The 13,325-nt window shown below is 54.5% G+C and overlaps 6 protein-coding genes across 6 annotated transcripts; 1 reads left to right on the top strand and 5 right to left on the bottom strand.

The window, feature by feature from the left end:
• Nucleotides 1-31: 31 nt before the first annotated feature.
• On the bottom strand, nucleotides 32-2,331 carry BDP55DRAFT_692601 (fungal-specific transcription factor domain-containing protein; the record flags this gene model as incomplete). Its single annotated transcript, XM_060577138.1, has 4 exons — nucleotides 32-1,019; nucleotides 1,075-1,242; nucleotides 1,304-2,108; nucleotides 2,145-2,331. The coding sequence occupies 4 exons, from the start codon at nucleotides 2,329-2,331 to the stop codon at nucleotides 32-34; spliced, it is 2,148 nt and encodes a 715-aa protein (XP_060431758.1).
• Nucleotides 2,332-3,121: 790 nt separating this feature from the next.
• On the bottom strand, nucleotides 3,122-4,461 carry BDP55DRAFT_548599 (phosphoserine aminotransferase; the record flags this gene model as incomplete). The annotated part of the gene is made up of 2 exons (XM_060568854.1): nucleotides 3,122-3,491; nucleotides 3,557-4,461. 2 exons carry the CDS (start codon nucleotides 4,459-4,461, stop codon nucleotides 3,122-3,124), a joined length of 1,275 nt encoding a protein of 424 aa, XP_060431757.1.
• Nucleotides 4,462-5,091: 630 nt separating this feature from the next.
• Nucleotides 5,092-6,929, top strand: BDP55DRAFT_658486 (short chain dehydrogenase/reductase). The gene is made up of 4 exons (XM_060574485.1): nucleotides 5,092-5,265; nucleotides 5,494-5,588; nucleotides 5,673-5,996; nucleotides 6,058-6,929. Coding segments are annotated over exons 1-4 (1,170 nt in total). The 5' UTR covers nucleotides 5,092-5,263; the 3' UTR covers nucleotides 6,807-6,929.
• Nucleotides 6,930-8,169, bottom strand: BDP55DRAFT_658485 (uncharacterized protein). The gene is made up of 2 exons (XM_060574484.1): nucleotides 7,605-8,169; nucleotides 6,930-7,538 (listed from the first exon to the last, which is right to left on the bottom strand). Exons 1-2 carry the CDS (start codon nucleotides 8,032-8,034, stop codon nucleotides 7,039-7,041), a joined length of 930 nt encoding a protein of 309 aa, XP_060431755.1. The 5' UTR covers nucleotides 8,035-8,169; the 3' UTR covers nucleotides 6,930-7,038.
• Nucleotides 8,170-9,115: 946 nt separating this feature from the next.
• Nucleotides 9,116-10,792, bottom strand: BDP55DRAFT_658480 (histone acetylation protein 2). Its single transcript, XM_060574483.1, has 3 exons — nucleotides 10,323-10,792; nucleotides 10,033-10,204; nucleotides 9,116-9,940 (listed from the first exon to the last, which is right to left on the bottom strand). The coding sequence occupies exons 1-3, from the start codon at nucleotides 10,479-10,481 to the stop codon at nucleotides 9,216-9,218; spliced, it is 1,056 nt and encodes a 351-aa protein (XP_060431754.1). The 5' UTR covers nucleotides 10,482-10,792; the 3' UTR covers nucleotides 9,116-9,215.
• Nucleotides 10,793-11,149: 357 nt separating this feature from the next.
• On the bottom strand, nucleotides 11,150-12,415 carry BDP55DRAFT_726943 (ASXH domain-containing protein; the record flags this gene model as incomplete). Its single annotated transcript, XM_060579220.1, has 2 exons — nucleotides 11,150-11,920; nucleotides 12,017-12,415. The coding sequence occupies 2 exons, from the start codon at nucleotides 12,413-12,415 to the stop codon at nucleotides 11,150-11,152; spliced, it is 1,170 nt and encodes a 389-aa protein (XP_060431753.1).
• Nucleotides 12,416-13,325: the final 910 nt, after the last annotated feature.

The following is a 13,325-nucleotide window of genomic DNA, read 5'->3' as shown; positions in this document are numbered from 1 at the left end:
CTGCTGATGGGGCTGTCGTTGTACACCTTACTTAAATGTCAAATGTAAAATCCAGCATGTCCATACCAGTGAGACCCATCAATTGCATGTGGTTCTCGGCGAAAGTGGTGGGAGGGAAATCAGTATCCAGACCCAGATCGAATGGTGACTCTTCTGGTGGCCCAGCCGCAGAGGTTGACAGAGCAGTATCTTCGACCGCAAGTGTTCGGTTGGGTGTAGATGGGTTCCGAAGCTGGAGCAATGCAGCAGCTTCCTTCCACATTGGCGATGGGTCATTTGCGTCTCCAACAGTCTGTGCAGTCTCTGAATGAGCACGAGACGATTGCCTGGCTGTATTAGATCGATTTCTCTCCGTTCCAGATGTCTCCGCAGTCCTGTTCAGCCAGTCTGTCCAGAGAAGGTATTCAGATGCCTCTTGATTGACACTCGCGTCGAATTGTGCCGGGCCAAAGGGCCTGACCTTGGCTCGCGCCTCCTCGGCGATGGATATGAGTGCTTCCATAAAGCGAACTGCCATTCGACCAGCCATGTGTAAGTCAGCCATCCTACGAAGACAGCGCAGACCAAAGGCGATTCGTGCTTCGTACGCCGAGTCTCGCTCCAGAATGCCGGTCAGAACCACAATGATTGTGGCGATGCTACAACCCTGAAAGTCCGTAAAGGAGCTTGGGGCCATGTTTCCAGAGTTGCTAGCGTCTTCGAGTATGTTCAACATCTTCTTTGCCGCGATGCCACATGATCTAAATTGCCGGGTTACATCATCATCTTCGGTTGACTGAGGCTCCGGTATACTTGATGCAGCTGACCGTAAATGACTCCGAATCTTCGACACTACAGACGTTTTGCCTATAGCAATCCAGGCGAAATAGTAGTTCAGATAGAGGTGAAACACGGCGCGGTAGTATGGAGAGCGAGGCTCCACGTTTGGTAGACGTAGGAGAGGAGGCAGAGATCGCTTCCAGGCTTTTAGTGAAACTTCAAAGTCTTGCAAAGGAGGTTGCGAATTGCTTGACCACGTACTAAACCATATCGAGTCAGCGAGAAGAACCGACAATGGGCAAAACTAAAACTCACGCCGGCTCAATGAGAGTGTCAATTATCTTTACAAATCGCGCGTTGGCTACTTGGTGGTCCAAGTTATCGAAGCTTTGCAATGCATCAGTTGCTCGGCGCTGAGGCAGATGAGCTGTGATGACATCTTGAGATATCGATCTCGGTCGGTTAAGCTTGATTGTTAGGGTTCTACCAAAAGAACGTTAGCTTAGTCCCGTGATGAGAATTGTGTGCTAGCGAGACAACTGACCTTTCGAGAGAATAGATAGCCCACCATAATCTTCGTCTCATTTCCCTCTCATGGCTGTCAATGTCTGGTTCTTCTGATTCATGATGCAGCCCAAGAGCAAGAGCTTTCCTCAAGGCGAGACCCATGTACAGGTACGAGGCCCCTACTGCACTCGATGGCATGAGGTAGATCCCGAGGACGAAGGCCGCTTTGACCGAGTACATACTCACTATGTCCATGGTGTCCGCCATCAAGATCCGGGCATGGCCGCAAAACACCCGTCCAGGATCATCCGGAGGAGCTGGAAGAGACCTTGATAGAGCGGATGGGCGGGCTCGCGGACTCCAATGAGCTCCAAGGGCAAGAACTGACAGCAAAAGGCAGAGGAAGCTGGGATCCCGTCGGAGAGGTGAGCTCAAGTCGTTGTAGAACTCTTCCACCTCGGCCAAGAAAGAAGGCTGATCAAAGTAGAAAAAACAGTCGGTTCCATGTTGGATAGAAAGTTTGCTCAGGAAAATAGCCACCGCCCTCGGCGGGAGGCTTTCGGTGGCTGCTTGCAGGCGAAGGGCTTCCGCAGACTGGTGAGAGGCGGTGGCTCGCGACGAGCGAGCTTCAAGTCCAGCAATCTCTCTCTCGGCGGGTGATGAATTTGGCTCGAGATAGAATGCAGTTCTCAGTCTGGACAGGAAGCGTGGCCACATGAAATTCTCAGGGGCGTCACTATCGGAGCAGAGATTCCGGCGTGATGTCTGTATGTTGTCCGGGACATCGGCAAGGGGGCCGGGGCTCGAGCTGGGACCCAGGCCCGCGGATGATTCGTCAAGGTCTCTTGTAGGTGACTGTAACACTCCTGGTGATGTACTAGATCGCTGTGTGACAAAGCTACAAGTATGTGAGCCCTGGAGACATCGTTGGCATATACCCGACGCCGTCTCAATGCATTTGCTCTTGCGGGCCTTGCAACGGGTACAGGCTCGGGACGCCCGCTTCCGATCTTCGTCGGCGACTCTTCGGCGACGGATCCTACGGGATGAAGATACCGGAGTCATTCCGGTGGCCGAATACGGCTCTTGTATAAGCCAAAAGATAAGTTTGTAAAGGAAGAGTTGGCAAAGAGCCGTGAGGTGGACATATTGCCGACAGTATGCACGGGCCACTGATGGCGCGCCGGGCCGATGTACAAGACTCATTCCCCTTTCTCAACTACCTAATTGCAGTAGGGTTATTTCACCTTGAAGTTTTAACTTGTGAGAGAGTGATGAATTTGGATGTACTGGAATGTAATAGATATCTAATAGCATAGGATTCAATCCGGTAGTCTTGCTATCCGGGCTAGCCGCCTAACCTCGAGGCTTTCTGATGTTATTCAGCTCTTGGCGAGATGCCTTTCGTGAGTCTTCTGTGAAAGACTATACACTCGCTATAGCTTCAGTTGGATGACCTGAATACTGTAAATAAGCATTTCCATAAGATAACATTGAGTAGTACAGACCACCTACCATTTTAGGATGGTGTTATTGGATGCAGCATCAACCTAATGCGGCGATATGCGGAATTAGAATTCATTCAACCATTCACACACAACTGCCCATCAAGGTAACGCTTGCCTTCCCGCCTCTCACAATTATATCACCGAGGGAAAACCGTGTGTAATGTGAAGCCATCATACCCTGGCAGAACAATGTTGAATTAAATCATGGCTCCCTAAATATTCCCTATATGCTTTATTTTCATTTCCCAGTACCGTTTCCTCCCTTTTTTTTTGGTTCATGTATATTCTTACATGGTATCATTATATTGACGGTGTTGAAAGAAAGTCTCACACAGAACAGCCCTCAACTAAGCCTTGGCGAAAGACTCGATGAACTTGGCCAGCTTCTGAGCACCCTCAAGAGAAATAGAGTTGTAGTTGCTGGCACGGATACCGCCGACGCTGCGGTGGCCCTTAAGGCCGGTGAGGCCCTGAGCGGTGGACTCCTTGAGGAAGGCCTTCTCCGTGGCGTCAGTGTCACCGTTCTTGGTGACACGGAAGCAGATGTTCATGCGCGAGCGGACGCTCTTGTCGGGGACGATGCGGTAGATGTGGGAGTGGGCCTCGAGGGCGGAGTAGATAAGAGAGGCCTTCTCATCAGCGATGGCCTCCTGGCCGTCAACCTTGTTTTCGAAGGTGCGGAGAAGTTTCTTGAGAACTTGGCCGGCGATGTAGACGCTGCGATTCTATGGTCAGTAGAGCGAAATAATAGAAATGTGAGCGGCCGTGGGGGGATGACTCACTCAAAGATGCTCAATGTGTTATACAAGCTGTTGTTCTTGGCAATGGTCTCATATGAGAGAACGATGGGGGCAATAGGGAGACCGAGCTTGCGCATCAGCGCAGGTGAGGGCTGTGCGGCAAGAAGGCTCTTCTTGATGACAACGACAGTGATACCGGTCGAGCCGAGGTTCTTCTGGGCGCCGAAGAAGATGGCGCTGAAGTTCTTGACGGGGATGCGCCTTGAGAGGATGTTGGACGACATGTCCGCCACGACAATGGGGCCCTCGCCGTTCTCCTTGGGCGCCAGCGCACCAGGGAAGCCGTTGAACTCGACGCCGTCGACCGTCTCGTTGTCGCAGTAGTAGACCATGGCAGCGTCCTTGCTGAGCTTCCAGTCCTTCTGGTCGGGGATCTTGCCAAACTTGCCGTCGTTGATCTTACGGGCGTCGGCGGCGACGTTGACGAATTCCGGGCCGAGCAGCCTCGCGGCCTCGGCGCTGGCCTTTTGACTCCAGCCTCCGGTGACGAGGTAGTCGAGCTTGAGCTTCTCGTCGACAATCTTGCGAAGCTCGGCGACGACCTTTTCGTCGTTCTCATCGGTGGCGCCGAGCTTGGCTAGCACGGCGTCGCGCTGGCGGGCGATCCAGGCGCCGACAAAGTTGTAGACGGTAGCGGAGAACTCGCCGCTGCCGCCGGCCTGCATGAAAAGGACTTCGTAGTCTGAGGGGATGTCGAGGTAGGTGGCCAGGTCGGCCTTGGCCTCCTCGATGATCTTGGTGGCGATCTCGCTGCGGTGGGAATGCTCTGCGATGCCCAGACCGGTGCCGTTGAAGTCGAGGAGGGCTTGCGAAGCCGTCTCGAGGACGTCGGTGGGCAGCAGGGCGGGGCCGGCGCCGAAGTAGGTGATGTCGGCGCGGGAGGGCATGTTGGGCGGAGCGGTTTCTCTGGTGGTTTCAATTGGAATTGGGAGAATTGAGTCTAGGCGAAACTCGAACAATTGGCAGACACAAGAAATGATCGAGGCGGAGAATCGAACGGCAGATCAATTAGATTTATGCAGGGCTGAGACTGGTTCTAATGAGTCACGGAAGACGGAGTTGCGGTGGTGCGAGAAAAAAAAAAGTTGCTATTCCAGACGAGTAACCCCGCCAAAATGCGGCAGAGACACCGGTGTCGGAAACAATGACAGCAAAAAAATGACGTGAGTGGATGGAGGGGTCGTTCCCCGGATTCTAGCGTGGGGATGCCGCTGGAATCGCCGTGGCCCGTGGTGGGGCCCGGGCCTCTATGGCTCGCTTCGGCCACTGCATTCGCATTGCGAGAAAGCACTGGACCAGTGGACAGTGGACGCTGCTGCATCTCATGCACGGGCAAGGTGGGCGGGGGTACCAGGTAAGGTAAAGTAAGGTACCTATCAGCTTGGGGGGCCTTGGGGGCCTTTCTTCCCCCCTACCCTCGTCACGGAGGTCACCCGTGCCCCTCGACAGGGGTGTGAGATAGAGATTGGGCTGGAACGGCTGTCATCCACTGCCGTGTTTCTCTCAACCCCATCAACAAATTGATCAACTACCACGATTGCCCACGCCCCCCTTCCCCTCGATCGACGCCCTCTGCAGACTACACCCAGGGAATGCGACCTTAATGGCACGTCTAGCCGTTCCCGAACGTGCCCCCTTGTGATTGAGATCGCCGTATCAGCCTCTTCTTGGGAAGCTGTTAATAAGATAATGTATTAATATCCCTCCCCCTTCTCGTCACTCTTCCTGCCACCCGCTTGATTTGATACCGGTGTCTCCCACTCTCTCAAAGATTGACCTACATAAACTTCCCCCCACGTATCCACCGCTTTCGATATCCCGTACATCACGTACATCGACCTGCAGCTTCTTCTTTTGTCCCTCTCTACATGTGTAGTACCACTTCGTCTTCGCTTCCTGTGCTGATTCGCGTGTTCAAGGGACGAGGATTTGTCAGAAGTGCCGCCGGGCATGGCGGACCGCAAGGGGGCGGACGCCGCGAAGCATTCCCATTCCATTCCCGCGGCGTCTTTCCGTGAGTATCTCACCTCCCCTCACTAGCAGCACGGCGTTTCCTTGGCAGCGCACACTCTTGGCTAATATGCCCCTCACTCCTCAGCTACGCACAATTCGCCGAGGACGTGGTTCTTGACTACAGCCCTCTCGCCGCTCATCATCAGGCTCATCAGACTGCTTCTGGGCCACGGTGACTATGTTGTCGCCTGTCTGCCGCCGAGCGAGATTGAGGACGACGGCCGCAGCGCCGAGTTTAGAGAGCTGATTAACGAGTGTAAGAGCAACCGTAAGGACCGCGAAGGATGGAAGGACAGGATACGTGGTATCCGCTGCGATGGGCGGGTCATGGGCCAGTGCGGTGCCGCCGTGGCGGAGGCCGTTCAGGTGTTTGGCAGGATCGATATCCTCTTATGCTGCAAATCTGAAGGTATCTCACGGCGAGCCCTCTTTTTGATGTGAACAGTACAATGCTGACAACCCCTCGATAGCCGTCGTAGGGAGCGTAGAGGAGCTATCCACGAATCCTCTAACACAAAACCTAGTCCGCGACCAGTTTGAGACAATCTTCTTCTCACAGGTCAACTTCATCAAGGCCGCCCTGCCGCTCCTTCGCTCCCAGCACACGGGACACATCATCATCCTCTCCAGCACGGGCGGCCACATCGGCACGCCCGGGATGCCCATCTACACATCGGCCATCTGGGCCCTCGAAGGCTTCTGCGACTCGCTAGCCTACGAGATCGCCCCCTTCAACATCAAAGTCACCATCGTCCAGCCCAATAAGGAGATCCAGTCCCTCACCAACAAGATTATCTTCGCGCCCCAGCTGCCGTGGTACGACGCCGAGATCAACCCGGCGCCCAGCATCCGTGACATGCTCGGCAACGTCCTCAACATGAACCCGGACACCGCCGTGCCCGACCTCAACGAGACCGAGGATGTCCAGGTACGGTACCCGAAGCTGCCGCCCAGCGCCACGGATCGTCTCGTGCTGGAGACGGTCCACGCTCTGACGGCGATTGGCGGGCACGAGAACCCGCCGGCGAGACATATCGTCGGGTTCGAGGGCGCGACCGCGGTCAAGGAGAAGCTTAAGACGGTGACGGAGGAGCTTGAGGATTTCGTGGACGCGAGTCTCGCTGTTGACATATTCGATAGCGAGCTCAAGGCTGAGGCAAAGGAGGGAAAGACGAGGGAATCTACACCACCCGCACCCGCGTCAACTGCATCAGGCTGAGCCAGGTCATAGCTCGATATGAGGCAAGCACGTCTACATGGACTCAGCTGTTGTGAACATCTTTCTTTCCTGTTCATCTATAGGTATCTCAACAATAGTACAAGCGCGAAGCGTACCTGATACTGTCCGATTCATGACAAAGTCGTGCTTTGTGTTGCCCCATTAATATATCCGCCTTCTAGCAACCCTCGACCCCAGAATACCAGTTCCCGCGAGCCCCTCACGAAGCGACTCATCTACCAGGACTGAGCGGCCGGTTGAACCCACCCTGCCGGTTCATATATTGGCGATACTCCGTCTTCTTCTCCTTCCTCACAGTCCCGACATTATTCCCCGCAATCTTCTGGCCCTTTGTCGACCCGAACCCGCCGAACCCAAGCATCGCCTGCATGGCCGCCATATCATCATCCTCGACCTCGGGCTCAGGTTCGTCATCCTCCTCCTCGCTTCGACCGTCCCGGCCACGACCACCACCACCACCCGTCGTCATCGGCGTGTCCCCGCCGCGCTCGCTATCCCTCCCGCTATCGACATACGGCGAGTCGTGTCGTCCAACCTTAAAGGACATGGTATGCTGCTGCTCCTTCTTCCCTCTCTGAACCGTGCGCGTGGGTAAAGACTCAGTGTACCCGCCGCCGCCCTGCTCGCGACGGGTCGTAGGCTGCGGCGGGCTGCCGCTTCGGCGTGGGGAGGCGGATCGTCTGCGGTCTCTGTTGCTGTCGCGCGGTGTACCTTTTGCACAAACAACGTCAGTCTCTATTGCGCCAAACAAGGCTAGACGGATATGATTAAACTTACTGCGTCCCTCATCATCATCACCAAACTGCCGCCTCGGAGGCCGCTCGTCCCCCGCCGGCGCTGGCTCATCATCGTCTCTACGCCGCCTACTGTCACTATCATCTCGGCCCTGCCAGCCACCGCGGTCTCTGCGCGGCGGCCTTGCGCCTCCATGGCGATCGTCGCGTCCCGGGCGGTGGTTGCCGCTCTCGCGATCTCTGGATCTGGGGCGATGGTCTCTGTCGCGGCGGTCGCGGGATCGGGAGCGGTATCGCCTGGCGCCGTCGTCTCTCCTGTCGCGGTCGTCTCGTCTGCCGCCGCCGCCGCCGCCGTCGCGGTCTCTGTAGCTTTCGTGGTCTCGGTCTCCTCGAGGGCCTCCTCCTCCTCCGCTGTGGCGACTGCGTCGGTCAGGCTCGTCCCAGACCTGTCTGTTATCGCGTCCGCGACCCATTCTGCATGCGATGTTGGCCCTAGATACTTTGCGCTGAAAAAAGTCGTAGGAAAAGGAGCTTGGCGGTGTGGGATTAAACTTGGGAAACAACGTCACTGTGAGGCTGAGGAAAATTTGGGGATGGCAAGTCTTCAGATGATGTTTGGCAGGGACTGATGACCTGAAGAAGCGCTTAATTGGGTAGAGTTTAAGCTTTCCGCCCCCAAACTTTTAGCGCGGGAGCCTTGCAGGAGCTCGGTGGTCGGACACGCTGGGCAAGCTCCACTGACTTTTACTGGAAAGCTCTAGCGGATTCACTTGGTGCAACACCACGACATGCCAAACCTTCAACATCACGATGTAACTTCACCTTGTAGATCGACTGCTGTCAGCCATCAAGCTGGTCTTTGCGCAGAAAGTCACATAGCACCTAAGACATCAATTCATCACGCGTCTTCTTCACTGCCTTGGACAAGCCAGAGCAAGCAATGAAAAACAAAATTTTGCGTCGCCTGGAGGCAGTGTGATACCAGGGACACGGTGGGAGGCGGTAATCTGGCAAGCCAGGGGGACCGCTCCCCAAAAAGATCAAAAATAGGAATAATATTGATTGTCCCCCATTGGGGGACTTCCAGATATTAAACTGAAAAGAACAGATACTACACTTGATCTAAGCCAAAAGGCAAAGAAGAGCTAAGGAGAAAAAGAAGAGAAAAGGTGTAAAAGTCGCGGGTGGGAAGAGGCATTGATATAGATTTTGGGCATGGCCTGTGCGACGGCCCCCGATCAGTAAAGGTACGTACTGGAAATACCTCTGACGAGTGCCGTATTATTCGATGGGCAGGATAGAATTTTGTGATTCGTGGGTTGATGAGGTAGGGTGGTTGATGCCTTGTCATAGGAGGCAGCTGCGGGACGTTGCCTCCTTCCGTTTGCTATTTTGGCCTCAATGGAGGAAGGAGGGTGAGCCACTTGGCTTCGGTTGCCTGGCAATGGCCTCACTCTACCCTGTGTTGATGCCTGGCTGAGGGAGGTACCTCACTTGACCAAAGTGCCTTCGTAACCGACCACTCTTTCACATTCACCTTGTCAAATGCCTGAGGTAATTCATCTTTCACGCTGCCATTGGCAGAAGTAATGGAAGTTCCGTCATCCTAAGCGCGTGTCTTGCCGTACCTAGTAGTAAGCCCGGGTAAGGCCGCCTAAATCTCATCCTCCTCGTCATCAAAATCATCCTCCCTACCCATCTCATAGAGAATCCTGCCACCCTCACCAGCCCCTATATCCGTTTGCGCGTCAAAGTAAGGCAGAACAATACCCTCTCTGTCCTTTCGCTGTTTCTCCGTGAGACCCAGGTTGAACGTGCTCTCCGGCTCCTCGTCCTCCCCGTGACCTGCATCTGCCTCGCCAGAATCCCCAGGGGCAGCGAAAACGGGGTGCTCCGAAAGGAGGAAAATCCTCGACCCCCTTGCTGCAACACCAGCAGCGGACGAAACCTGTTCTTTCTGCGGCAAAACAACAAACTTCTCCGCCATGGCCCTTCCGCTCCGCCTCCTAACCTCCATCTCGACCACGACGCCGTGATAATCCTCCGACTTGACATCGCCCTTGAGCCCGACGAGGACGCCCTCCCGGCCCTCACCCAGACCCCACTCGGGCTCCTGCAGACTCCTGTTCCGCGCCTTTTGGCGCTCAATTTCCTGCCGTAGACCCGAGAGCCGCAGAATAGAGGTCGCGAGGTGGGAGAGCACCGTCAGTGGGTGCGGTTCATACTCGCTCACGGTGCGCGGGAGGACGAGGGGCACGTCGGTGTGGTAGACGGCCACGAGCGACACAGCGGGCATGATGATGCTGGAGAGGAAGCTGGGCAGGATCTGCGGCGCCGCTGTAGCGAGCTCATTGAGGGAGTCGAGAAGGACTACAGTTTCTGGGCCGCGAATATGTGAGTCAGAGAGTGTGTGTCATGGTGAGGCTAAAAACGAAAGAGGCCACAGGGTGGGTGAGGGTGGCGGCACTCACTTTGGGATGGAGATGCGCCCTTGGCTGCTGTAGGGTCCATCTTGGGATAATGTGAAAGGATTTCTGCTCTCAGTGCCTTGAGGTTCTTCCCGCGGGCTCTGACGACGACGTCCACGCCTCGTGGGCGCTTGAGCGTCGCGAAAGAGAGCAGAATTATTTTGGCCTTTGCAACCTATATAGTTCGTTAACACCAGAAATTCAAAGCGTATTATCAGAAATAATAGCATCTCTTTTAGATGGGGGGCACAACAGCATCTATCTACAGAGTCATGAAAAGCAGTAGCGCGTACCTTGGCTCTGGAGACGAACTCCCGAAGGACCGGCGCGGCGCTCTGCTCGAGGCTGTCCAGCACCAAGGTCAAAGGACTCGCGCCATCCCTCAGATTGAGCAGCTTCTGGAACAGTAAGAGGCTATGCGACCGACTGTGATTTTCCGCCGAGGGAGCCATCGTGGCAGGTCTTGGGAGAGATATTCCCGATGTATTGTGAAGAAAGGAATTTGCCGAGCAATGTCTATAGTCTGAACTCGCGAATCTTGTCGCTGGTTATATTTTCGAGAAACGACTCTGTGACACTATAGTGTGGGAATTCTGCACAAAAAAAGCTTCTCGGATTAGACAGTAAGATGATTGAGAGTGAAGATTGCCAAGGTGCGATTTCTGTGGTTGACGCTTTTCGCCCACTCAATTTGGGGTTTCTCGGTGATGTGGGGCACTCACCGAGACTACCACCATCGGGCGTCAACATTAGGACTTTTCACCGAGGCCGACAACAAGGCTTCCTTTACGATCATGGACTTATTAATGAAGGATTTCAAAATTGTGCGGATCATATCATTAGATCCCGTGGCTAACAGGCCCCACTAAGAAAAGCTCTTCATCTAGACGGCAATCCAGATCCTGTGTCGCCCACCAAATAGGTATCTCCGACCTGCTCAAATTCCGTTTCCTTTCGTGAATCATGATTCGTGATGTTGCACCTGGAAAAGACCTTCTGCATTCGTCTTCTTCGGCGACTCTCAGCCTTGATGCTCCGACGCCTTCGCATTCTCATGAACGTCGCCAGCACGAGGATGCTCCTCAGGGACAGGCTCTTGTCCATATCCTTCCGCAGTTGCCTACTCCTTCTCCTTTTGCTTTTCTGTCTCCTCGCCTGGATCTCGAAGAGTGGTCTTCGGGGATGAATCGTCTAGAGCAACGCTCGCAAGCGGCACCGCCGAGGCTTCGGGCATAGCAGACGCCAGCTCTAATATCTCGGGGGTAGGAGCGCCGTTCTTTGCTGATAAGATGTCGTCTGGAAGAGGAGACCCAAGTGTGACACCAGGTGCTTCTCTAGCTTCGTTCTCCTCTGCCATGTTAACGTCATTCGTCGTATCCGTAGTAGCCGGAACGTTCTTGACCGTAGCCTTCATCTCTTCCGCCTGGTTGACGACATCTCCTTCCGTCTGGACCTTGTCGATAATCTGCTCCTCCCCCTGATTGATGATCTCCTCCTTCTGCTCAACCCTGGTCCTCTCAACATCTGCAGACGCAGCGGGACCTGGTGCACTGCTACTTCTGTCCGGCTTAAAGCCCTCTGGCACATTGCAGGACCATTCATTTTCAAACTTTTGCGTAACGTGGTCGTCAAAGTCGCCCGCCCGCCGCCGCTCGCGCGCGCCCCACGCCTGCTCGAGCCACTCGGGGTCGTGCTTTCCCAGGGAGATGTTGTCGGCGTACGTGGCACAGTCGTGGCGGAAGTTGTTGTCATTGCGAAGGGCGTCAAAGTCTGGACGGGCGTCGTAAGTGCCGGCGTCGAGGATGCGTGTGCCGGCTGGGAAGAGACCGACGATCTCGGCGCGCTCTTCTTTGGTGAGTATATCCCATGCCGCTGGCTGGCAGAGCATCGCCTGGAAATGGTCGCAGTATGTTAGCACAGTCGAGTTGGAACAAGAAATCTGAGATAATATAACATCGTCTCTTCCAAGCTACAAGGGTTCACTCACTCTGAGATTAGCGCTAGCAAGCGGCGAGTTGGGATCCGTCAGGAGCTTCTGCGTTGTCCATTTTGGCACCTTCTTGGGCACAACTCTGGTAGGCTGTTTTTTCTTGGTGACTCTCGGAGGAGAAGCAGTGCCGGGCTTGGGCTTTATCGAATTGCGTGCCGAACGTCGCGCCATGGTGGGCAAGTCTGGGCTGGTATGTTCTGTGCCGACAGCTTCTGATCCCGGGTCGTCCCGCGTGTTGAGTGAGTCGACTGTCTTTTTAGGGGAAGTCTTCTTGACTTTCTTGGGGAGTTCCTCGTAGTCTGAGCTGTAAGTGGGTGGAGGGGTGAGGTCAGAGGATGAGGATGAGGATGGAGCGCAGGCGTCTGCCATTTCTATATCCGATGCGACTCCTGCCATCTTGAATGAGTGGCCGGGTGGATGGATGACGTTTGCCAGTTTACGTTTACAGTGTCTATGGAAAGAATTCTGAACCGGGTATTAGCTAAACGGAGTTCAAAGGACTTGGCTAAAAAAAAAAAGATCCGTAGTGTCTAGAAGATACGGGCGATAGATTTGGCAGCATAAGGTAAGAAGGACCTTCTTTGCTGATTGTTCTTTCCTACACAGCAGTGTCCGGACATGGGATGATATAGTAGACATATTTTGAGAACTTACGAACAACAATTAAAGATGAGACTCCGGCACTCCACGCAGTTTGAGAATGAAACAGTCAAGTCCTGTTTATTAGAGCAGTAAATCATTAGATGGGCAAGGCTATTTGTGCCAAAAGATCGTGGGATAATTATCGGGCGCAGTGTCGCGACTAAGCTACGCTCCCACCACACCTCCCTCAAAATGTGTAAATGGTCAGGAGAAGAACTCCTAAACGTTGAGTTCTGAGTGAGTTGAGGCAGTTCCCCTAAAAGTACTGGGCGCCGTACTCTCAGTAGAACAGGGCAAGGCTGGGTTGGGCCGGGCCACGGGCGCCACATCGTCCCAAAGACGCAGGGGCTACACCCCCGCGCAAGCCCTCCAATTGGCCAGTGATGACCGCCCATGGTGTCATCTTCAATGACAGTAGGTGGAGAGCTCCCGTCCCTACGGGACATATTGTCGACGGCGATCCATGGTTTTTGATTTACTTGCTAGCGAAAAAGCGACCACCCCTGGCTCGGAAAAAGGACATCACAACGAACACCTCGACGATACCTCGAAAAAAGTACCCGTGACTTGAACAAACCAGTCGGAGATACCACACCATTCGGCCAAAACCTCTCGCCAGTCCGCGCATCCCCATACCTTTGGGCCAGGCATCGAAGCTATCTCA

Source organism: Colletotrichum godetiae, assembly GCF_030913485.1.
Source record: "Colletotrichum godetiae strain CBS 193.32 chromosome Unknown BDP55scaffold_13, whole genome shotgun sequence".
NCBI lineage: Eukaryota > Fungi > Ascomycota > Sordariomycetes > Glomerellales > Glomerellaceae > Colletotrichum > Colletotrichum godetiae.
This window is presented reverse-complemented; position numbering and strand designations above follow the sequence as displayed.

Excerpts from the sequence above, each read along its gene's own strand:
- BDP55DRAFT_658486 (XM_060574485.1), top strand. Across the intron at positions 5,589-5,672 it reads CATTCCCGCGGCGTCTTTCC|CTACGCACAATTCGCCGAGG; the intron begins GTGAGTATCTCA and ends CTCACTCCTCAG. Across the intron at positions 5,997-6,057 it reads CTTATGCTGCAAATCTGAAG|CCGTCGTAGGGAGCGTAGAG; the intron begins GTATCTCACGGC and ends ACCCCTCGATAG.
- BDP55DRAFT_658485 (XM_060574484.1), bottom strand. The coding sequence starts at position 8,034 with ATGGGTCGCGGACGCGATAACAGACAGGTCTGGGACGAGCCTGACCGA. Across the intron at positions 7,539-7,604 it reads TGATGATGATGAGGGACGCA|GTACACCGCGCGACAGCAAC; the intron begins GTAAGTTTAATC and ends TTTGTGCAAAAG.
- BDP55DRAFT_658480 (XM_060574483.1), bottom strand. The coding sequence starts at position 10,481 with ATGGCTCCCTCGGCGGAAAATCACAGTCGGTCGCATAGCCTCTTACTG. Across the intron at positions 10,205-10,322 it reads AGTTCGTCTCCAGAGCCAAG|GTTGCAAAGGCCAAAATAAT; the intron begins GTACGCGCTACT and ends CGAACTATATAG. Across the intron at positions 9,941-10,032 it reads GGGCGCATCTCCATCCCAAA|AAACTGTAGTCCTTCTCGAC; the intron begins GTGAGTGCCGCC and ends TTCGCGGCCCAG.